General features: G+C 36.0%; 1 protein-coding gene across 9 annotated transcripts in view; it reads right to left on the reverse strand.

The window, feature by feature from the left end:
- RAPGEF6 (Rap guanine nucleotide exchange factor 6) overlaps positions 1-25,812 on the reverse strand; it is a 217,024-nt gene that overhangs the window by 39,737 nt on the left and 151,475 nt on the right. For 5 of the 9 annotated variants that reach the window (XM_040241777.1, XM_040241780.1, XM_040241774.1 and 2 more), the window contains 4 exons: positions 15,598-15,838; positions 11,991-12,002; positions 8,823-8,980; positions 1,530-1,770 (listed from right to left, as the gene is read on the reverse strand). In XM_040241777.1, the coding sequence (XP_040097711.1) occupies positions 1,530-1,770; positions 8,823-8,980; positions 11,991-12,002; positions 15,598-15,838 (652 nt within the window). The remainder of the gene's footprint in view (positions 1-1,529; positions 1,771-8,822; positions 8,981-11,990; positions 12,003-15,597; positions 15,839-25,812) is intronic. The other 4 variants (XM_040241778.1, XM_040241776.1, XM_040241781.1 and 1 more) reach the window with 1 other exon arrangement.

Consider the following 25,812-nt stretch of genomic DNA (forward strand, 5'->3'; position numbering starts at 1 on the left):
GATTACACTGTAAAACTTAAATGATTTTAAGTATTTATTCACATGTTGTGTGAACAATAATGTGTATACTCTTGAGAACCAAAGTCTTAATGAGGGCTCTATAAGGATGCAGGACACATAATAGGTACTATACAAAATACTTGTTCATGGACAGCATGAGTAAACTCCTGAATCAAGACTGTCTACAGTTCTATTTGGAAGGTGTTGCTGCGCTCACTTTCTTCTTAACTTTAAATTTTCAAGAAAAGCAAAGAAGAATAAAACCCATACAGAACGGAAACTTCCATTACTGATTTCTCCCTTGATAAATCCAAAACTTCATTCCAGCAAATGGCATTGATTTAGTAGGCATAAAAAAGATCATTTGCCTTTCATCTTTTCAGATGAACAATTTTATGACACTTAAAAGCTAAGAGACAAGTAAAGAATTCGTAATTAGGAAATATCTTCTACAGGACTGTTGCTGCAGAAGAGGTTACATTTTGTATCACAAGTGGTTTTTACTTCATTCTTTTCTTTTAATAATATACAACTTGATCTAAGCCTGAGTTGTGTCCATCTATTTTATACTGTCAAGGAACTGTATTTATTTTTCTTCTACCTTTTAACTATTCACATGCCTAAGAGATTACCATAAATAATGAGTTGAAACTCATACTGTAGATAGTAAAATTAGATCTAATTATGTTATGTTTATTAACTCAATTCTCTTAACATTCCTCTGCGGTTGGTTCTATTACTATCATCCCATTTTATGATGAGAAAATTCAGGCACAGAGAAACTAAATAACTTGCTCAAGATCACACAGCCAGACCAGGGATTTCAATCTGGGTAGTCTTGCTCCAGGATACAATCAGCAAAAGCAGAGTTAACCTATTCTCTCTTAACAGCAACCACAATGGATAGTCATTTTAAGGTTTCTAAGGATCTCATCCTACATATGAATCTGAGTTCACTAAAAAGATTGTTTTATTGCCAGAAAAAAAATCACGAAAAAACAAATGTTACTGAAACTATTTTCAAGTTGATCAAATAATTTTCAGAGCACATTTAAAACATTTTTAGAGTTTTCATATATTCATAAAAGGAAAAATACTTAAAAGAATTATGTAAACTATGGTTTCTTTTCCCCAAAGTACATACTGATCGTTTAAAAAGCAAATGTATAAATTAATATACATATATATTACTCAGATACATATAATAAAGATATGTATCGTCTCCCTCTGTAAAAAACAGAGTTTGGACTATACCACTGATTCAAAGACTTTATTTTAGCAGGAGGGCTAGAACATTTTGATCCCTTCTCTCACTTCTGGGTAGCACTTATGAGTGCTAACACTCTTAGGATCCCATCTACATAATCATGGAGACAACAGAAGGCTAACAAAAGAAAACTACTATGTTAATTTCAGGGAGAACTCAGTGGCCCTAAAACATGATGTTCCTATTCAACATTATGTCTTTTAACATGGAATCTTCAAAAACACTTGCAGAAATGAGTACATCCATTAATAAGCACATTCACCTTCCATTGAGCTGAATTCTATCAGCTAATTTGGAGAATTGGTCTGGAAGTCTTCTCTGTTTTATAACACCCTCAGGAGTAACAGAAACTTCACACAGAGAGTATGTGTCAGATGCACCAGTCAAACCAAATTCATGAATAGCTTGACAAACAACTTCTTTAGCTGTAGTGTCTTTACTGATGATAATATAGCAACTTTGCTGATCTGCTTTGAAAACTCTTATAACTTGATCAGGAATATCTGTATAAATACAAAACAGTATTCTGTTATTTTACAGAAAATGACTCAAACTCTTCAAAAAATAATTTAGAAAACAATGATCTCTCTAAACAGGTAAATATATATTTCTCTTTCAAGGATGTTAAAAGAAATCATAGCTGCACTTATTAATAAATCAATGTATCTTTTCTGGTGTCAAAATACTAGTTTATGTTCACAGAAAAACACCAAGAAAAAGAAAATAAAGCCATACTATGCATATAAATTTTCATTTTTAGAAACATTTTATGTCATAAAATATTCTTCAACAAAATTTTTTATGGAGGCATAGGACTTCACAATCTGTATTTTATAATTTGAAATGACTCAAATCCTTAATCACAAACATTTAGCTTGCATATCACATTCCTTTATCATAAGTAAATTATGATAAATAATTTCCCTCCATCTCAAACTCTCCCTGTAGATAAATCTTTGTAGTCAATCTGATTTATTTCCTCAGGGAAAATCCAAAACAAAGAGAAATGTTGAGTTAGAGGGCATGCATACTGTTACGGTTTTGGAAATATACTTCGGAACTGTTCTCAGAACATTATAATGTTTTATCATCCTAGGGTATAAAGACAGCAATTTTAATCACATTCTTATCAAAACTGTTTATGATTTTTTTCCCCCATTTTGAAAGCCCTATGCATTTCTTCCCTCCAAAAATGTGTCATTATTTTGTATTTCACTTCTTTGGTTCATGGTGAAACTCACTGGTTTAATGAAACATTATTCTTTTTTAAAAATATTTTTTGTTATTCTTTATGCTTTTTCCTACAGAATTATACTAGGTGCCAATAGAATCTGCTATAAAGTGGCCAATGTCTTTTCAGATTTTATATTTATATATTTTAACACAGGAAAATTTAAAATATTCATGTGGTTAAATCTCAATGTTTGTGATGTTTGCTATTAGTAGATTAATCCTACTTTAAAATAAATGTTCATGCAGTACATACATGTAAATAATGATATTTCCCCCTCCTACTCTACGTTATTGCTTTTTCTATTCATATGGCATTGGCTAAAGCTTCCTGAACAAAGCTTCCTGAACAATTAGCTCATATGATGACAGAGGGCTAATTTTTAACATAATTAAATTGAAAAGTGATTTTACAACACAAACAACTGCTAAATATTTCCTCATGATAATAAATTACAAAAATTTCTTCCATTTTTAATTAGGAAAAATGTACTGTTGTGGATATTTGTATCATGTGTGTAATGGGGATGAGCTAGGGATATTTTGGTGGCTCAAGTCACTGTATATCATTTGTGTAGCATTACCTTCTTAGCACTGTATACATTGTAAATCTAAGAGGAAAAGAAAAATTACAAATTTGTCTCAAAACCACTAGAGGCATAATTCTAGCTAAATGGAAGAGAAAAGTAATGAAACAGATGTGGGAGGAAACAATTTCACAGAATAAAGTTCGCAGTGAGGCTACCATACAAAGACTGACCCCCAGTATTGGAAGAGTCAACTGAATACATGTGAATACAATTCCAGGAAAAGGATTCTTAGCTGACAAATGTTGAATGTTCTGGGTTTACTGTTAAACTGGACGCACAATGCTTCATCTATTCAGGCCCCTTTTGTAAGATATACGCGCCACACTGCCTTTTTTTGAGGTATGCAAAGATCTGAGTCACCAAACACCTCTTTGCCTCCTGTTCATACATCTCTGAAAATGAGTCAGCCCCTCAGATGTTGCTGACATTATCAGGTTTCTAAGTCTACAGGCATAAGGTAGGCTCTTACGGCATGCTAATGAGATTGCTTCTCTATTCTGGGCTAGAAAATGCAGGAAGTTGGAAATTTCAGTTTTCCAAAAGAAAGATACTGGACAAGAGTTTCATTATCCCTTTTAACCCAATAAAAGATGTCAAAAAACTACTTATTATCTGTATTGTTCCTATCCTCTTCACAAAAATAGGTCTCAGTTGTCCAGGGCTTAGAGGTACATTTGTTTACTAGGTTTTTGGGGGTTGAGCATCTGCCAGCCAAGCTGGCTGACCATGAGGGAATGAGGAGATGCTCTGATTCCTTTTATTAATTTCTTCAGAGAAATTTATTCAAACAGACAGATTGGGAATTTGCACACATTTCTTCTCTTGCTGCTAACATACTACCACATCAGGGAAGGAACCTTGTGCATCCTTCCAAACGCTGTATTCTGTTACATTCTCTTATAGTCACACTGTTAAAACCACTTGTTTCACATGCAAAGGACAAACTGTCATACAGTCATATAAGAAGGATTCAGGCATCATAAATGGATAGCTCTAGAACAGATCTGCAAATGGAATTACCCAAAGGATATTACATAACCCAAATCCCGGTGAATTTGCCAAGATAATAAATGCCAATTTTGAAAACCAAACTTGAAAATTTGAGACACATTAGAGGAAAAAATATCTCCACACTGATATCAGTGTTGGGGTAAATCTCTCTTTTCCATTTTAGAACTGTTACCTGTATAATACATATATTTTCTTCACAAAAGTATTAGTGGGAAGACACCATAATTAATGCTAAACATAATATTTGAAACACAGCAGACACTCAAACATTAAATGATTAGTTAAATGATAAATATGAAGTTAGAATAAAGTTGAATCAAGAACAAAAACGATCTAATCATTTCAAATTTTAGGTATGAAGCTAAAATACACATAAAAATATAATCCTGTAAGGAAAACAGACATTTAAAAAGAATCTTGGAGAAGTACAGCATTTATTAGTCTTATGATTAATATTCCATACTAAAATTCTTACATAATAGGTAAATGAATTCAAGAATTAAAATTCACATATATCCATACTTTCAACCCAAGGCAAAATTTCTAGTGTTAAGCAAAATTTAAAAGTGAGATAAGGACACATGTTTCGACCCTGTTGTTATTTAGTTGCTAAGTCGTGTCTGACTCTTTTGCAACCCCACTGACTGTAGTCTGCTGATGACGTAACAGGTACTCCATAAATATTTGTATAGTGATTAACAACTTAAAGCAGAATGAAGAGGCAGTCTTTTGCTGTGTTTTTTTAAAGATCACCTAAAATACCTAAAAAGTTCTTCCATTTTTAGTGTCTGACCCTGACATTATACTAAAAATGGAAGAACTTTTTAGGTATTTAAGATGACCATTAAAAGAAAAACAAAAAAAAACAAAGGAATACCTCTTCATTCTACTTTAAACTGTTAATCCCTGTACAAGTATTTATGGAGTACCCGTTACACCATCAGTGTTCCAGATGATGAAGCGAAAGTAACAAATGAGATGGACAAAGTCTCTGTTTGCAGAGATTTTCTTATATTCAAGAGAGTAGGTGGTGGTTCAAGGAAAGACACAATAATGAAGTAAATAAGACAATCCATACAGTAAAAAGTTCACAAAGCAAACACAAGGTACAAGTATAATGATATGGATTAAGGACTGGCAAACTCGTTCTATGAAGGGTCAAAAAGCAAATATTTTAAGTTCTGGAGGAACTTAGAAAATAGATAATATTTCATAGATATTTATATAACAAGAAAGAAACAAATTTATGATAAGATTTTTGACAAAATTCAAAGTATATTAATAATGTAAATCTAAAGCATGTAAAGATATGTAATCCCAGAGGTTTAGGCAAACATCCACTAAAACAGAACTTGTTAAACAGAATGTCCAAGATATTGTGGCAGAATGCATCCTGCTGCAGAAAGGCATTTAGGGTATATTACTAGGTGAAATGGGCTAAGTGGAAAAGAAATTATATCATTTGGGGTGAAAGAAACAGTACATACATTTTATGTGCTCTGAAATTTCTGAAAGGATATAGAAGCAAATGAACATCTGTTAATTCTGGAAAGCAGAGACTTTTATATTTTATCCTTTCTCTGCAAATAAAAACTGTAATATAAAATAACGCAGACCTACAATGCAAAATGAATATGAAGTTTACTGAATATTAAAGATGTCAAATTAAAAGTTTGTGCTATTAAATGAAAAAGAGTAAGCAAAAAGTTCCATATGCAAACTTAGAAAAAAAAATCAGTTTTCAAATCCTTTTAGCTACACTCTGAATTATTTTAGGCCTCATGTCACATTAAACCCCAAAATTCTGAAACACTTTTTACAAGTTACAGAACAGCATGTCTACTCTGAGTCAATGGGTATAAAAGACATATATATTCAAAGAAAATGGCTAAAAGAATATATGCCAGTTCACCCTGGCAACCTTTGAAGTGTATGGAGTTCTGCTTCCTACTTCATTCAATTCTGTATCATTTGACTTTTAATCATATAGTAAAACACTACACACAAACATAAGCAAGAAAATACCAAGTCTTCAAGATACTTACAGTACAAACCAACAGCTGTAGGCAGAAAAAACAAAGCAAAACCATAAAAAAGTCAGCAAACAAAAGCAAAGTATTAAACAGTTCTGTAGCTTTGTCCTTACTTTGTAATAACAATTTAAAATATGCAGCAAAAACATAACTGAGATGTAGACTGATAAAAGTTAGTCATACTTGGCTGATGTCACACATGTACTACGATATACATATGTGATGTACACAGCTAACCTAGAATTCAGTGCTGTCATTTATGATTCACCAAGCTGAATTTGGAATTGGCAATAAATATTTTATTCACCATAAATATAAACAGCACTGCAGAAGGCTTTAAATAAAGTTGCTCATTTGGAGATTTAAAAATATAATTTTAAGTTAAATTCCTCTTATATGTGTTCATTCATATTGCTGATATGGACAAAGGCTGCAGACTGAGCTTTGCAGACTGACTTTCTCTGAACAGACAGTAAAAGGGCATCTCCAACACTTTCAACGTGTTCTCAAAGAAGGAATTATGCCATCAATCTTGAATAGTATATCCTCTTCAGAGATCAGAACTTCAGTGCCATGGGGTTTACAGTTTCTAAATTTTCATAATTCCAACCTCTTTCATTTCCCTAGCTAAATCCCCAAATTCTCTCTCTCCTCCCTCCTCTACCCGTCCTTTACCTCCCACCCTGCCTCACTTCTAAATATGCCAGTGGCAAAAATACAAATGTATATCAATAACTGTAAGTCAATCAAGTTATAAATCATACATCCCTAAATACTTGTCTTATGAAAGTACAGATGAATATTTAACTTGTGCTTTGATAGTATTTAAAATTTTATTTGTGAGTGCAGTTTAAGAAATACTGCTATGGAACATATGCACACACAGACACAGAAATAAATTCCCATACTATCACAGGACAAAGTCAGACAGACAATGATAATGTGCTAGAAAAGGAGAGCAATTCTGCATCAGAGGGACCTGAGATCCCCAGATGAGGTAACCCTTGGGCTCAGCACTGAGGAATAATAAAAATTTCCTGGGATATGCAAGGAGAAAACACCAGAGGTAGCAAACAATATATGTACAGAAAGAGAGTTCTGAAGGTACATCCCATACTCAGGAGAGATAGAGAAGTAACAGTTTGGAGAATGGTATAACAGAAGGCTAGAAAAGGGGTTTATAATTATCCTGTAAAAACTGGATACCAACTGTTATTAAGTTACTGTGTTTAGGCTCCAAACCTGTAACTACCCTGCTACAATGGGGCTGGGACTCTGCAAACCATATTTTTTTCTTGCCAAAAGGGAGCACCAGAGGTAGACTGCAAGGTTACAGGACGCGACCTGCCATCTTATTTTCTTACGTGTGGGTATGTGGCTCCTGTATCGCTCAAACGATGCTCCTTCACCCTGGTGGTGGCATTTCCTTCATGCACCAGAAGCTGAATCCACTTTGCAGCTTCCTAACTGTGACACTTTAGTGCTTGCTTTCTTACCTTTTTATGTAAAACAGTTTACTGATATTAACTTCTGATCAAATACATGGAGTGGTTTCCATCTCACGACTGAATCCAGAACAAATAAAAATCACTAGGCATTTCTAAGTCAAGTAACAGCTCATTAAAACCTTCATTCCAGAACAGGGGTCCTCAGCCTCCAGAACCTAATGCCTGATGCTCTGGGGTGGAGCTGATGTAATAACAGAAATACAGTGCACAAAAATGTAATATGTTTGAATCATCCCATAACCATCCCTGCCCCCTAGTCTATGGGAAAACTGTCTCCCACGAAACCAGTCCCTGGTGTAGAAAAAGCTGGAGACCGCTGCTCTAGAAATGATGCTGGTAGTCATGTAGAAAGTAGGATGTATCAAAGACAGATCATTGGGCCTAGGAATCTCTCGAAACAGGTGAAGAATAACAGAATTCTTCCCTTTTCCCACTAGCTGTTAGAGCTTTAACATCAAAACTGAAGCTGATCACAACTATATGCATCTTTGAGGAGGTGCTTTTTTCCCTCCTCTCCTTGGATCAAATATATGCTTCAGTTTTTAATTGTATGCTTCTTTTATTGAAAGCCATCTCAAACCCATTCAAATAGTAGATATATAAATAAATCTTCAAAATGTTCCATCCTTCTAAAGAAATTTTAGGTTACATAGTTAAATGACAATTTCTGCCTCTGAGCGTGAATAGATACAGAAAAATAAACTCGATGCCCCACATCGAAAGTCTGAACACCAATGAAAAAGATACTATAGTACTTTAACAATATTGGATGTAACACAAACACTGCAGGTAGTGGAGAGAAAAATCAGTGTTTCTAAAAAACTGTTAACACATTTCTGTACATCACAGAGAAAGGTAAGTGAGACAAGTTAGATTAAAATAATTTGCTTTATTCCTTTCCACACTCTGGGTAACATGTTTCTTGATTGAGAAGAAGTATCCCTGCTTTCATCCACTGCTTGGATTAGGGTTACCAAAAGATACGTACTTCTCTTTCATACTGAAAGTACCATCACTCCAGTTTAGAGAAAAAGACATCATCGTTTTAGTGTTTCTGCATTAAGTCAAAATATGGAGGTGAAAAAAGAGGGCTGCCAGCAAATCTAGTATTTGTTACACATGGCTCAACCATCTGCTTATCTATTCAGTACAGATATGGCTGTCTAAAATAAGCAACAATTACCTGAGGGATTAGAAAAATCCAGCATGCTGGTGGTAGGCTGGAGGAGGTCGGGGCTGCTGGACGAGAGTGTTCCAGGGATAGGCATTATGGCCAGACTGTGCCTGCAGTGTCTCGTCCCCACAATGCTGTCATCCTGTGACTGGCTCAGGCCTCCATCACTTCAAAAGAATGCCACATATCACTTTAAAGTATTTGAGGAGCCTTAATAGTAAACATTTTTGTTCTCTGTGCACAAGGCATAACAGGACCAATTCAAAGTGGTAATTTTAAAATAGTATAGCAATTAAAAAAAACAGGACAGGTGTAATACTGAAAACAACACTAAATTTTTTTTTATAATTATACTCAAATAAAATTTAATTTATACATCTAGATAATTCTATTACGGCTGACCCCTGAACAATGCAAGTATGAACTAAGCAGGTCCACTTATGCACGGATATTTCTCAGTGGTAGTCAACATTACAGTACTACACAGTCCCTGGCTGGTTGAATCCACAGGTGTGAGGAACCACAGGTGTGCAGGGCCAACTATAGATTTTACATAATTAACTCCTGTGTTTTTCAAAGGTGGGATCTACATGACACAGAAATGCTTGTATTTTGTATTTAGTTTCTGCTGGTTTTGGTAGAGAAAATGAACCTGAAGAGGAAGTTCTTGAGATTTGCCAGCTTCATTAGACACTAACATATGTATCCAACAACGCACAGCCACACCGCTGCAAGGTTCTTCCTTTCGAAAGAAAAGCTTGGCAACCTTTGAGGCAAAGGATAGAGCTGGTCTGAACCCAAGACAAAAATATGGCAGGTTGTAGAAAACAAGGGGGCTAGGCTCAAGTGACAAAGTAAGATAGGTCTTCAAACATATGAGTAACCTGGGAATCGCTTCAGCCACCAAGTACAGAGAAGAGAAAACAGGAAGAGGATAAAGAGAACAGCAGCAAACGACAATGGCGGTATGTGACAAACAGAAAGCAGAAGAGAAAAGGCGACCAAGAAAGAGAGAAACAAAGAATTTTACAGGCTCTAGTTTATTCTAAGGGTGCATTATTTCTTGTGTGATATCTCAAGTCTAATTATTTGGCTGTTCCCTAGATGACACGATCAAAACCAAAGCAGAAAGCCAGTCATTGAAAGTTAATTCCCTTTAAAGGTTTCAAAAACAAGTGACATTTATTAAACGGCCATGTTAACCAAATACCCTTCCTTTAAAATATTTCAGAGGTGTTAAACAGGCAATTCTAAAACCAAGAGGAAAAATAAAACCAAACATAACCCTGTTACTTAAAGTTTAGATACCCCTCAAATTCTACAAAACACAGGATAAGCAAAACAGTTCTATACAAACACAGGACAGCAGTGAAAAGTAGATTCCATTAGCATCAACAACCAAAATACTACTTATTTCTAAGCACTGGTTAAAATCAATGTTTTAGGTTAATATTAATTGCCATCTATGTATTTTTTTTTTCAGTGTAGCATTCTACCCAGTATTTGCTACATATACAAATAATTATCACAGAATACTTACCTATGATCTTGGGATGGATTAAGATCTGAATAATATAGGGTACTTCCTAGATATGTTAGGAGTTAAAAATAGGACTTAGACAGATTAGAAAACTATGCAAGATGGAATTTAGAGGATTGCTAAATAAACAGCTAAAGGACTGTTAGTAGCCAGACAAGGAAGAGAGCCAGGATAAGACAAAGAGAAGTCAGGGAGAAGCATGAGAACATGGAAAAAAGCAGTTAAGTGTTTCAAGAGCAAGCTATGTCAAACAGACCTAGGTTATTAGCTGTGTGACCTCAGGGAAATTTCTTTGTTTCTTGGTTACCTCATCTAAAATTGTGAATACTACTGATCCCCTAGGACTATGGCAAAGATTAAATAAAGTAATGTAGGTGAACATTTTGGCACAGAGAAAAATAGGATTTCTACCTTTTAGAAGATAGTAGCACTTTTACTGAAATGAAAATAGAACAATACATATCTAGAAAGGATTTTACCTAATTCAAAATGAAAAACAGAGGGGGTAGTATATGTACAACAGGTAAAGGCACTACAGAGAGAGGAAATGCTTTCCTGGGGGGAAGAATGCAGTCTAATCTTATGCTAAGGCAAAGGGAATCATTCATTTGATAAGAAATTTTTATTTCTGCTAAGTTGGTTCCTTATAATTAGGGGTATATCCCTAAAGATCAGAGCTATGGAGGGGTGGGCTTTTGCACACATTTTATAGTTTTGCTTAAATATTTCGGCAACAATTCATATTTGCTGCTGTTGTTTAGTTGCTAGGTCGTGTCCATCTCTTTTGCAACCCCATGGACTGCAGGCTGCCACCAGGCTCCTCTGTCCGTGGGCTTTTCCAAGCAAGAATACTGGAGTGGGTGGCTATTTCCTTCTCCAGGGGATCTTCCCAATTCAGGCAGCGAACCCATGTGTCCCGCATTGGCGAGTGGATTCTTTACCACTGAGCCCAGGGAAGCCCTACAATTCATATTACATAAATAATAAAGAATTTTAAAAAATACAAGTCTTTCTTTGATTTCTGAAAATAACCTGCCAGTTCTTGGACATAGTCAGGTAACTAAATCCAAGGAAGCAAACTGTTAAAAAGATTAGCTGTTTCTACTAATAATCAAAGTCTAAACAATTTTAACAATATTAAAAAGTTACAATTTACTATTTCGGGAATTGGCTGTTACTTGCAATAAACTCGGAGAAGGCAATGGCAACCCACTCCAGTACTCTTGCCTGGAAAATCCCATGGATGGAGGAGCCTGGTAGGCTGCAGTCCATGGGGTCGCTAAGAGTCGGGTACGACTGAGCGACTTCACTTTTTTTTCACTTTTGCAATAAACTAGAATTTACTACAGAGACTAAGAAGTACATGAAATACTAAAAGTCTTTTTCTCTCTTACTGATGTTACTTAACATTACTTTTGCTTTTTAATAAGCAATAGATATGACATGGAAAAGCTATAATATAGTAAAGCTGGTAACAAACTCATGGTAACTAAGGTGAAAGCATATATAAATGAAAACTATACTAATGTTATGTACAACCCATGCTATGACATGAAACAGTATCTAATTGACAAAATATCCATGCTTGTTTGGAAGCTGAATTAATAATGCCTATTTGCAAACATGTCATTTCTTACCAAAACAGTCTCCTGAGAAGATGATGCAGTAACAGAAACAAGATAGTTTTGAAAAAATTCTCAGTAATTCTTGATACTGAATTTACTTAAAAGTATATTTTAGTGTCAGAATATGAAACTAAAAAGGCTACATAAACATCAACAGTTTTCAAACAAAAATAATACCAATATTAAAAACAAACACAGAATGAAAGCTAACAATAAATCGAGAGGAAAAAAATAATTTCTAATAACCAAACAAGGCAATCTACTTCCGGGACTGTTACAGTGAATTAGATACTTGATTGAGCAGTCTGTGATTAAAGAAAACAAAGAAAAGCTATAATTAAAAAAATAATAGGAGATCAGACTTCCTGATTTTCAGGCCAAGAAAATTCACATTGCTATGTCTTAATTTGAGGATATTATTCAAAATCAGTTAGACCTTTTTTGCCACTTGTAATTTTTAGGAGCATTCTTTCATTTTAAAATGTCATGGTTAGGTGTTTGGGGAATTACTGAGTCTTATCTCAACTACTTACTCCTTCCTTATATTCAGTATCTTTACTCCTCTTACAGATGTGGACATTCTCTCTTACAGTATTTCTATGACAACTCTCGTGCTGCAAAAGCCAGAGCCAAGTGCCCATTCCAGAAAGTCCAGACACAGAGAAGCCATACTGAAAACTGTGGAATTAAACTCATGAAAAATTCTTCCTAATTAAAAAATAAATATTCAAACCAAAAAAAATTTTAAATACAAAAAAGATAGCAAGCAAGAAATGGAAAATTTACCTATAAAGCTACTTAGAGAAAACTATAATCAACCTTCTTCCTTCTAGTCATTTCACAGTAAATAGCACAATTTAATTTAACCAGTCTCCTGTAGCTGGACATCTCCCGAAAATTTTGCAATTTTATTTTACTATGGATAAAGAACAACTAATGATGACGATCATCATTTTAATTTTGGGGCTTGCTGTGCAGTTTGTGGGATCTTAGTTCCCTGATATGGGGTTGAACCAGGGCCCAGAGTCAAAGGGCTGTGAAAGCGCTGAGTCCTAACCACTGGATCACCAGCAAATTCCCTATTCTTGATTATTACTGATGCAGAACATCTCATTCGTGTTCTGTGCCTACTGAACTTCTACTGATCTCTGTGTGTGCATGTGTGTGTAGCAAAAGAGGTTGTCTGAATTGATCTAATGATTAAGTACCAAGAAATATGACATATATTTTCAAAAATGCAAAGTATCTAACCTAAAACAAATTCATTTTCCCTGCAAAATAGGGTCCAGTAGAAAACTGTTATGATTGCTACCAAAATAATCTGGTTTTTTTGGGGGGTATTTTTACAGTTGAAATGATTAGCATTATGTTTAGAAGAGATGACCAGTTTAATGTTATTTCCTGAAAGGCAGCATTTTATTCATATTTTATTCACAGCCAACATACTCCTGCAGCCACAAGGGAGAGACTCAATCAATGCTTGCTGACTAACAACAAAAATCCCTCTGAGTTTAAGTAAAATAATTTTTACTAGATCTTTCATTTTGGAGGGGTCCTAATATAAAAACAGTGCTTGAACACACTCAAAAGACTGCTCCCAGGCAACTCAATTTCCATACCTCCTGCTGTAGGCAAAGATAGACACCAACTGGAGTAACCAATTCCCACTTCCTGAAGGAAACACTATAGAGATGAGATATTGATTTAGATGCCTGACAACTGAATATAGCTGGGTGAAACGTGACAAACTTATTGCAATCATGGTGTTCTCTGAGAAGAACTTTTGATGGCTTTTGATGACACATGTCACAACTATGCCACGAAGTGTTCAAAATGAGACTCTGTTACAGGAAATACATGTTTTCCAGATCAAACACCCCAAGGGCTTCTGGAAATGGAACTCTGGGCATTACTCCTGAGGAACTCCCTGTGTGAATTCTTCTCCCTTCTGATCTTCCATTCCTTTCCCTTTTCCTCAGTGTGTTCATGCAGACTTCTGGTCATCCCAAACTGTCTCCAATCTCTTCAGTGCGAGCTGGTCCCTCTAATAATTTCGTTATTGAAATCTCATTTGTGAGAAAAAGTTTATTCTTATATAAAAGTGTTTCCCATGCTGCTATCATACTACAGTATGCTCATATTAAAATAATTTTGCTAAAGTTATGATTTTTTTAAAGCCTCAAGGAGAATAGTCACTCAAAAAAGAATGACTAATAAATTTTATAAAAACAAGAAATATTATGAACACAGCTCAGGATGTTTCCATTTTCTGTGAGCTCCAAATTAAATGAAGAATAAATGTGTTTCCCAGAGTTGAAAATAAAAACTGATGAAGCATTTTCTGATCAGGAAATTCTTAAAGATCTTTAAGTAAAAGATAACAGCTGACATTCATCTCGTTCCTAATTAATCTTGCTGTTACTGCTATACTGTGTTGCACTGTCAACCCCAAATCACTACCACAGCTAAAAGATCTTCAAAGAGTAAATCTTACCACATCACGTCTTTGATGGCCCCCTATTATGACATGAAGTCCATATCTTTAGCATAATGTTCAAAGTCATTCACTAACCTATCTATCATGCTTCATCGTTAGGTATGCACTGAGAAACACAGTCTACCCTAATCTACCAAGCTTGTTTCTGCCTTTGTACGTATCAAAATAATTACCACCCGGTAATGGACCACTTGCTCATTTTCCGTTTTAGATGACCAGGTCTTACAAGGGTAAAAAACTTGTTCTACTTTCACTATTTCTATCTCTGGATATTGTACCTAGTTTATAATAAATGTGTGAAGAATAATAGGTTCCTGCTATGAATCCCCTAAAGGCAGGGACTACCTCTTTACAGCTCTGTAATTATCACCTGGCACAGTACAAGGCACTCTCAAGAGCCAAACTCAGTATTTTCTTTGAATATGCTTTCTTTCCTTTCACTGATTCATTGCCTTACTTCAGCAAATATTGAGTGACTACTATGTGCTAAGTACTTTATTTGATTTTAACTTTTCTGATTACTTTAGAAAGTGGACACTATAAAATATACACAGATATAATATGTATTACAGTAATTCCCAGTCATGACACTGGATTCATTTTATCAGTATTTTAAGGATTCAATCTGCATTTAAAATCCTGAGGTTCTACTCAGATTTGGTGATATTTTGTTTTGAAAACAGAAATAGATTTGATTTAAAAGGTTAGCTTTAGAATTCAAGAGAGAATAAATAGTGCAATAAAAGAAAGATTTGAAAGACAAAAAAAAAAAAAATAATAGTATCAGTGAATATGTCTCAAGTTTGAAGATGTCCAAATTTGTAGATCACGGGACTGACAGTGGACCAAAAGTATACAAAAAAAGAGATTTCATAAAATAAAATGAACAGTCTTTTCTAAAATTCAGATCAAGGTTAATGGAAGACTATATAATCTAACAATGATAACTTCATGGAAGTAATCAGACATTTAGAATTTATTCTTAATTATTTATGGATTGCTTATAGATTGCATGATGCAATAGCTGTATAAAAACTAAAAGTGACCCAACTTCCCTTTTTCCATAAAAAACTTTATAGTCAATAGGAACATGCCTACATTACGGAGATTGTCATTACCTACCTAAACAGTTTTGGAGGCAAGATACTAAATCGTGTTTTATCCAAAATTTTCCTGATTTTGTTTCTTCCACCTGAAACAGTATTTGCTTTAATTTTCTTATTTCCTTTCTCCTGTGATGTCTGTTCAAGATCTCCTGGTACATCCTGGATTGAGTGGCGATTACTTTTTTTTTCAGCAATTTTGGGAATATGAGGAACACCAGATTTCTCTTGTTCAGTCCTACTAAGTAACTCTTTGAACACTGTGGAAATAAATTTAAAAAACTGTCATTTCTTCTCATTAGAAAGTTTTTATATCAACGACAAATTTTAGATAAACATAGTTGTTTCCTATCATCTGGCCTTTCATAGCATTATTCATTAAATCTCACTGCATTATAAAATTTACACTCACTCTTCATTAATCAGCTATATTCACTTTTCATCTTTTATACCTGACTGCAATTCTGATGCTGACCAATAGTGATAAAAGAAATTCACTGGTGAAAACAGAAGCGAAGGGGGCAGATTGCCAGCATAAGGTCTCTTATTTAGGTAATGAACAATATAATTGCTAATCAATTCAGATTTTATAGAAAAAGGTACTTAGATTCTATGATTTATATTTTATCCCTTATCATTTGAGATGAGATGTAAATACTACAAGTCAGGCCTCGTTTTGCAAACTTTAATCATCAAAATACAAAAAAAAGGGGAGGAGCCCTTCTGGACCTGCTTTTTACCAGAAACAAATAATACTAAATTTTGTAATATATGACAATTTCCTCAATGTAACATCTGTGAGACTTAAGTCACTCAGCAAAGTAAAAGTCACTAACAAGCATTTACTATAGTGGTCTGAAGTAAAAAACCAAGCATTTGTAGATAACTTTCTATCAATCCTAAGTCTGGAGTTATATTTCATCCTCAAGGAGGGTGCAAGCACAGTGGAGAACTTGCCTTTCCAGTAATCTCTTTGCTGAGATCCAGTTTTTCACCTTGTAAGAGGGCCTGTACCTCCCTGGGATGAGATAAAACAAAGATAAATCTTTATAAAGCTCTATATCTAGAAGTTTTAGGTGTCTCATTTACCAGTTAGGAAAATCTATGTGAACTGCTTTTCATTAACTAATGTCACTCACAATAGTTATTTTTTGGCTGTCCTGTCCTAAATGTGTTCTCAAAGACGACAGATCAACTGCTACAGGGGAAGGAAAACAACAACAACTAAAAAGATAAATGCTAAAGTAGAAGACAACATTCCTGAAGACTGATGATACCTGGGAGGGATGGTGGCTGCATACTTTTGAACATGCAGGTCTTTAGCCACCTAAGACTCAGACCTTAGCTTAACAGGAAGTACAGCTATGAGTAGTATGACTCTGTACCTTTATAAAAGAAAAGCTATAAATTATATAAATGTACCCACTGAAATCTCAAACACAGAAAATTGTCATCTTTTCTTTTGTTTCTGGAATAAATCCATAGTTTCCTAGAACATCAAAGGACTTACTAGTAAGACTCAAGTAGAGAAAGCCACTGAAACATTACAACATGAACAGCTTGGTATTTAATTATTGACTTGACCATTTTAGAAAGTTTCAACCAGGATGATATCACATTACCAAAGTACACTGAAAGCTTATGAAAAAGCACATTTTCTGTCTTCAAGAAACTGGAAACCTTTAGGAGTCACCTTTCAAAGATAGGTCAACTTCTAGAACTAACACCAAAAAAAGATGTCCTTTTCATCATACGGAAATTGGAATGCAAAAGTAGGAAGTAAAGAGATCCTGGAGTAACAGGAAAGTTTGGCCTTGGGAGTATAAAATGAAGCAGGGCACAGGCGAACGCACTGGTCATAGCAAACACCCTCTTCCAACAACACAACAGAAGACTATACACATGGACGTCACCAGATGGTCAACACCAAAATCAGACTGATTATATTCTTTGCAGCCGAAGATGGAGCAGCTCTATACAGTCAGCAAAAACAAGACTGGGAGCTGACTGTGGCTCAAATCGTGAACTTATTGCAAAATTGAGACTTGAATAAAGTAGGGAAAGCCACTAGATCCTTCACGTATGACCTAAATCAAATCCCTTACAATTATATAGTGGAAATGACAAATAGGTTCAAGGCATTGAATCTGATAGACAGGGTGCCTTAAGAATTGTGCATGGAGGCTCATAACACTGTGCAAGAGATGGTGATCAAAACCATCCCCAAGAAAAAGAAATGCAAAAAAGGCAAAATGATTATCTGAAGAACCTTACAAATAGCTGGGAAAAGAAGAGAAGTGAAAGGCAAAGGAGAAAAGGAAAGATATACCCATCTGAATGAGGAGCAAGGAGAGATAAGAAAGCCTTCCTAAGTGAACAATGTGAAGAAATAGGAAAAAAATAAAATGGGAAGATGAGAGATCTATTCAAGAAAATCAGAGATAGTAAAGAAACATTTCATGCAAAGATGGGCACAATAAAGGACAGAAATGGTATGGATCTAACAGAAGCAGAAGATATTAAGAAGAGGTAGCAACAATACACAGAAAAACTATACAAAAAAGATCTTTATAACCCAGATAACCAAGATAGTCTGATCACTCACCTCGAACCAGACAGCCTGGAGTGCAAAGTCAAGTAGGCATTAGGAAGCACCACTACAAACAAAGCTACTGGAGGTGATGGAACTCTAGCTGAGCGATTTCAAATCCTAAAAGATGATGCTATGAAAGTGCTGCACTCAATATGCCAGCAAATTTGGAAAACTCAGCAGTGGCCACAGGACTGGAAAAGGTCAGCTTTCGTTCCAATTCCAAAGAAAGGCAATGCCAAACAATGTTCCAACTACCGCACAATTGCACTCATCTCACACACTAGTAAAGTAATGCTCAAAATCCTTCAAGCGAGGGTTCAACAGTAAGTGAACGGAGGACTTCTAGATGTTTAAGCTGAATTTAGAACCAGAACCAGATGTTTAAGCAGAAGAACCAGAGATCAAATTGCTAACATCTGCTGAATCACAGAAAAGGCAAGAAAATTCCAGAAAAAACATCTACTTTTGCTTCGATGACTATGCTAAAGCCTTTGACTGTGCGGATTACAACAAACTGGAAAATTCTTCAAGAGATGGGAATACCAGACCACCTTACCTACCTTTTGAGAAATCTGTAGCAGGTCAAGAAGCAAAAGCTTGAACTAGACATGGAACAACAGACTGGTTGAAAATTGGGAAAGGAGTATGTCAAGGCTGTATATTGCCACACTGTTTATTTAACATATATTCAGAGAACTTCATGTGAAATGCTGGGCTGGTAGAAGCACAAGCTGGATTCAAGATTGCTGGGGGGAAATAGCAATAACTTCAGGTATGTAGATGACACCACTCTTATGGCAGAAAGTGAAGAGAAACTAAAGAGCCTGCTGATGAAGGTGAAAGAGGAAAGTGCAAAAGCTGGCTTAAAACTCAGCATTTAAAAAACTAAGACCATAGCATCTGGTCCCATCACTTCATGGCAAATAGATGGGGAAACAATGGAAACAGAGACAGACTTTATTTCTTGGGCTCTGTTCTTTGGAAGGAATGATGCTAAAGCTGAAACTCCAGTACTTTGGCCACCTCATGAGAAGAGTTGACTCATTGGAAAAGACTCTGATGCTGGGAGGGATTGGGGGCAGGAGGAAAAGGGGACGACAGAGGATGAGATGGCTGGATGGCATCACCGACTCGATGGACGTGAGTTTGAGTGAATTCCGGGAGTTGGTGTTGGACAGGGAGGCCTGCCGTGCTGCGATTCATGGGGTCGCAAGAAGTCGGACACGACTGAGCGACTGAACTGAAAATCACTTCAGATGGTGACTGCAGCCATGAAATTAAAAGACCTGCTCCTTGGAAGAAAGTTATGACCAACCTAAATAGCATATTAAAAAGCAGAGACATTACTTTGCCAACAAAGGTCTGAACAGTCAAAGCTATGATTTTTCCAGTAGTCATATTTGGATGTGAGAGTTGGACCATAAATCAGGCTGAGCACTGAACAACTGATGCTTTTGAATTGTGGCTTTAGAGAAGATTCTTGAGAGTCCTTTGGACTGCAAAGAGACCAAACCAGTCAATCCTAAAGGAAATCAACCCTGAATAGTCACTGGAAGAACTGATGCTGAAGCTGAAGCTCTAATACTTTGGCCACCTGATGCAAAGAGCTGACTCATTAGAAAAGACCCTGACGGTGGGAAAGACCAAAGGCAGGAGGAGAAGGGGATGAAAGAGGACGAGATGGTTAGATGGCATCACCAACTCAATAACATGAGTTTGAACAAGCTCCGGGAGAAGGTGATGGACAGGGAAGCCCTGCATGCTGCAGTCCGGGGGTCACAAAGAGTCGGACACAACTCAGCAACTGAACAACAACAATGCAGTTTTTTAAAAAATTCACTTCAAGCCATGTTGTAAAAATAAAAATGCTTTTTTGAGCTAAAGTCAAGATGCTGATTCATTCCAAAAATATTTACTGACCTTTGAATAGTCAAAGACTATGCTTGATGTTTGCAGATTGTTTCAGTTATGAAACATACAATCAGTCAATGATAAATGGATTGGAGAGAACACAACTAGAGGAACTAGTTAAGACAGCAAGAAAAAGAAAATCTTCCTTCATTAAGTCACCATGTAAGAAGAGATCAGTAAAGTGAGTTGATTTTAACTAGGCAAAGGGAGGAGGAGCAGTAAATCTAGGTAGAGGAAATCTCAAATTTAAAGCACCTGTGGCAGAAGGAAAGTTTAAGAAAAAAGATGACCAAAGAACAAGGAAGAAAAAAGGCGTGATAAAGTTATTGTAAGGTGTTTGAACTTCCTGTTAAGAGCAACAGGAATTTGTGGGCAGCAGCTATCTCTGGCTGCAGAGTGTATGTAAGGTGATTCAAGAGTGTACAAGGTAGTTTATATCTTTACAGGACTTACGTATATAATATTAAGTAAAAATCTGCATCTTTTGTAGATAAAGAAATTATGTTAAACTAAAAAAATAGTGAGGAACAAAAATTAATGGATGGTAAACTAACATAATTAGAAAACATTAAGCATCAATATTAGGTATATGAACGTAAGATGAAGGTGCCCAAGAATAAACGAAATGCTTAATAAATTTGATTATACAAAAACTAAAGATTTCTTAGTGTCTATATATATGTGTATATGTATTTACACACACAAACCAAAACAAATGAACATGGAAAGTCAAAAGATAACCTGGGGAAAATATGTGCAACCTATAGACACAAGAAAACTTTTCTTTAATTAGACATTCAAACAAATCAATAAAAGATGAATAACTTAACATATAATGGACAAGTCAAAAAGACTGTTTGTAAAAAAGAAATGTTAACACATAAAAACAGAGAAGGCAATGGCAACCCACTCCAGTACTCTTGTCTGGAAACTCCCATGGACGGAGGAGCCTGGTGGGCTGCAGTCCATAGGGTCGCGAAGAGTCAGACACGACTGAGCGACTTCACTTTCACTTTTCACTTTCATGCACTGGAGAAGGAAATGGCAACCCACTCCAGCGTTCTTGCCTGGAGAATCCCTAGAACGAAGGAGCCTGGTGGGCTGCCATCTACAGGGTCGCGCAGAGTCAGACACGACTGAAGCGACTTAGCAGCACATAAAAAGGTGCTCAACTTCCCTCATTATTAAAGGCAGTAATATGAGAAATTAAAAAGCTTATTAAACCCACTGCAGAGGCATTCTTATACACTGATGAATGAAGTTTATAAATAGACTGGTTTTACTTTGTTAAAGTTCCCCAAAGTAACTATAAAGGTAATTCCACTCAGAGAAATTTATCTTATATCTATATCTACATAAACATAAAAGATAAATACAAAGGATATTTATTACATCATTGTAAATAGGAAAAACTATGAACAATCCTAAAACATCCAGCAACATGAAACACCAGATCAATAGATTATGGTAACAGTGTGATGGAATTTGATGCAGTAACAATTATAAAAGAAATAAATTGGTACGAACTACTGTGGAAAGGTATAACACACTGTACACCCAATACGGTCCCACTGGGTGTCTTTCTTTAGTATAATTGGTAAAACATGCATGTATTACTTTTACTAAACAATTAAAATGCTTATCATAAATTATCTAAGTGGTGGGATATTTACAGATGTTAGAAAGTTGCAGAAAGTAAGAGGAACAGATGAATGCAAACTCCAGAGCAGGAAGAGGGTAAACAGAGACTGCCACTTGTTTTCTTCTCTGGGGACATTTGCTGAGTCTAAACATAAACAGGAGGTGAGGATCAGGTAGAGGGACTCCTAGAGGCAAAAGAAGCTTTGATGGATGCAAGTAACGGCAACAAAACTGGAACACAGAGAAGCACCAAAGCAGCGTCACTTCTCTTCATGAAATATCTCTACAGTAAGACAAGGCATGAGGCTGGAAATTTCTTAGAATCTCATGGTACTCGGGAAACAAAGTCACACAACAGGGAGAGACGACCAACAAACACAACAGATTTATTGGCTTGAGGTGGGAAGCTGAAGAGCTAGGCTCAAAATCTCTGAAGGAAAGAATTATAAAAAAGGAGACAAAGCTACCAAATTCTGAATCAAGAGACTGGAGGTGGGGAAGTGGTTGGGAAGACAGGGGTGAAAAAGCAGTGAAATTTTTCAGTCTCTGCTTAGAGACCAAGTTCCACAGGAGAAGGGGCCTACATTAAGCACATGACAAGTTTGCTGTCAACTTGAAACCAATGGACACAGCCTAAGTAATTCTGCAACTCAGCCTGACCCAGCTCAATTCCCCTTACTCTATGTGATTAACAAAGGAAATGGCAAATCCTATCTGTGAAAAAATAACTAACTTTACTACGTACAGCATACAATAAAAAAAATTTAAGATTCAAGGAAAGAAAATAGCCAGAGGGAAAAAGAGAGTAAAAGAGAGTAAAAATCCAAATGTTAGAGTTAATTCACAAGGATTTTATAATCTTTACATTGATGAACACAGAGGAAAAGAGATAAAATGGATTAAAAGATGAAGAAGTGCAACAAAGAACTGAAGTTTATAAAAGAGATTCAAGTAAATATTCCAGAACTGAAAAATATCTAAAATTAAATTCAAGGCATGCATTTATCATCAGACTGGGTACAGCAGAAAATGGTGTAACTTTCTTAAACACAGGTCATTAAAAAATATCCAAACTGAAACACAAAGCTAAAGTTAGAAAGAACAGAACAGAATGTAATAAACCGTTGGGACACAAATCTTCTATTATAAGTGACTGATTTCCCACATTCAAAGGAAAGAAAGAGGGGCAGTAGTAATTAATAATGGCCATGAAATTTTGAAAACTGATGAGTAACATCAATGCAAAATTCAAATGCTGAGCAAACCCCATATAAAATAAATACAAAGAAAACTGTAACGAGGACTCCTTGCTACTGTCAAAACTGCTGAGTCCTATTTGCAACCTATGGAAAATGCGGGTATTTTTGCTTAGCCTCCTGTGAGTTGCGGTCCAGTGTTTAATTTTCAAACCCACTGCAGTGCTATACAGATGAGTCCACTTTGTACCACCTAGTGCTCAGGTGGGGACCTAAGTAGAGGTCTGCTTGTGCCAGTTCTCAAAGTCCATGATATGCTAAATAGAACCAGATTCATGTACCTTTAGGACGTGGTGAGCCTAGGATTTCATAAACAACTTTATGGGATTGCTTTCTTCATGTCAGTTAACAACCTGGTACACTTTCTAGTTCCTTAGGCCTCCAAACTGTCTGCTGCAGTGCCTCAGGGGCCAAATAGAAGAGGACAGTGTGTGTGTGGGGGGCGGGGGGGATGTTAAGGTGGGGAAGCAGTGACCTTGGCCTTGCTTTCTTGAAGCCTCAGCTCCACTAAGGGGTGAAGAGCATTTTGTGAGGCAATGCCACTGGATTGCTTGGAGGCTGGGGCCTGAGAGAATGGGAAAACAAGAGTCAGGGAAGGAAAAAAAAAACCTGTGGGAATTTTCTAACTCTGAGCTTTAGGAGTTTCCCTTCCCATCCCTTGTCAGGCTTCTTCTGGGTCCTTTTTGGTCTGCATTATAATATTCACATCCGGGTTTCATGTTGCCTCGAGTATAGCCCTGGGGAAAAAACATCCTTTTGAGGGGGAGGGTACAGTCTTAGACAAGTGGTAACAGATCAGACACATCCAGAGTCTGTGCTTTTAGCAACTGCAGGATTCAAAATCTTTGCCCTTTTCCTGGGAGTCTATTGCTAAAAAAAAAAAAAAAAAAGGCTCAGTCTCTTAGTTGCTTTCCCTGTATTGTACTGGTAAATGCTCTGCAGCAGATTTAATGGCTCCAGTTTACCTCTCTGAGGTCTAATTTCTCTGTTTAATAACAGGTAGCTCTTCGCTAGCCAGCCCTTTCAGTTGTTCTCAGTCAACACCAGAAACAGTAAGTTGACAAGTTTTTTAAAATTAATTTTGCTCTGATTACAGGTGGTTCTTTGAATTAGGAGTCACGTCCTGATTTTTCATTCTGACATGGCCTCTGCCATTGTTGTCTAAATACTGTCTTCTTCATATTTTCTTTTAGATCTCTTGGAATAGTACTCAATTGCACTTTGTATTTTTTTGTTCCATAAAGGTGATTTCTTCAACTCATCTTTTCCTTCTATTCAGTGTCTGTCTTTTTTACTAAAATACGTCTCTGCATACTTTAAGACTTATTTTTCTCAGTAACTGTCTTTCATGGTAATGCCAGAGTTACTGGGACTTTATTCCAGACATCACAGCCAGACTAAAATACTTCATTTCAGCAAGTGTTTTACTTATACTCCTTTGAGGTACTCTTCGGCATTTTGCATGGGGAGAATGCTGGCTGACTACACTCTGGCTGGGGCAAGTAGGGAGGTCTTGAGGGTATGGGCCGCCTTCTGTAGCACCACATAACTCTCATGCTCTGCAACATTCGGTCTAGGGTTCTTTGGGCAATTGTTTCTCACTATTCAAAGAGTTCGGAGGCTGTGGTTTCTCTCCCCCTTGCATCCTTCAGATCAATTTTGTTTCCCAGGGTCTATGATGTTAACCACTACATTATACTATCTCCATGTTTTTATACAGAACCACATTTGATACTAGTTAATTATTATTATGTGCCAGGAACAAAAAAACTTTAAAAGATATTGATGTTTTTAAACCTATGAAACAGAGCTGCAGAAACTGAATTGAGAAACTAATTTGCTTTAAGTGTCAGAATAACCTCTGCTTCCATATTTTTCAAAATTAGAATCCTTTCAGTTTAACCCAAAAGATGGTACTTCTAGATACTAGCCCAAAGTCTAGGAAATTAAAAAACTATGAATTTTTAGCATAGGTTTATTATAAACCTATTTATTAAGCTTATACAATATTTGTAAATTCCTAATAGACTGCTATATGCCAGATTTAGCATGATGTCATTTAATAAAAGGGACTCAAGTAAAAAGAGGAAAAACACCAAATGTTTCATTTTCCATTATGACTAAGTGCAGTATTAGGAGAAGCCAAAGTGGGGGGAAACATACACACACACACTTTTCCATAGGCAGAGCTTTCAAATTCAACTCTTATTTCTCAAAATTCAACCTCAATAATGTAGAGAATTTTTTCCTTCTTACTACATAAAGACCCTTAAATTTTCTTTGATAGTTTCCAACTGTTATATTGTTTTTACTGTTGCCCTTCTCAAAATCTGAGAGAAAATCCTATGAAGACTAACCAAGTTGCGTCTTTCTCAAAAGCTGGAAAAAAAAAACAACAACCAAATAGTAGATTAAGTTAAAAGCAGAAGCTTAGACTTGCTGAATTCAAATAGTTACAAAATCAAAACACACTTAATGTACCATACTGAAATCAGATTGATTATATTCTTTGCAGCTAAAGACGGAGAAGCTCTATACAGTCAGCAAAAACAAGAACAGGAGGTGATTGTGGCTCAGATCATGAACCACATGATCTGCCCAAATTGCCAAATTCGGACTTAAATTGAAGAAAGTGGGGAAAACCACTAGACCATTCAGGTATGACCTAAATTAAATCCCTTATGATTATACACTGGAAGTGAGAAATAGATTTAAGGGACTAGATCTGATAGACAAGAGTACCTGATGAACTATGGGTGGAGGTTCCTGACACTGTACAGGAGACAGGGATCAAGACCATCCCCATGGAAAAGAAATGCAAAAAAGCAAAATG

The sequence above is a fragment of the Oryx dammah genome, unplaced genomic scaffold (assembly GCF_014754425.2).
Source record: "Oryx dammah isolate SB20612 unplaced genomic scaffold, SCBI_Odam_1.1 HiC_scaffold_5, whole genome shotgun sequence".
In the NCBI taxonomy this organism is placed as follows: Eukaryota; Metazoa; Chordata; class Mammalia; order Artiodactyla; family Bovidae; genus Oryx; species Oryx dammah.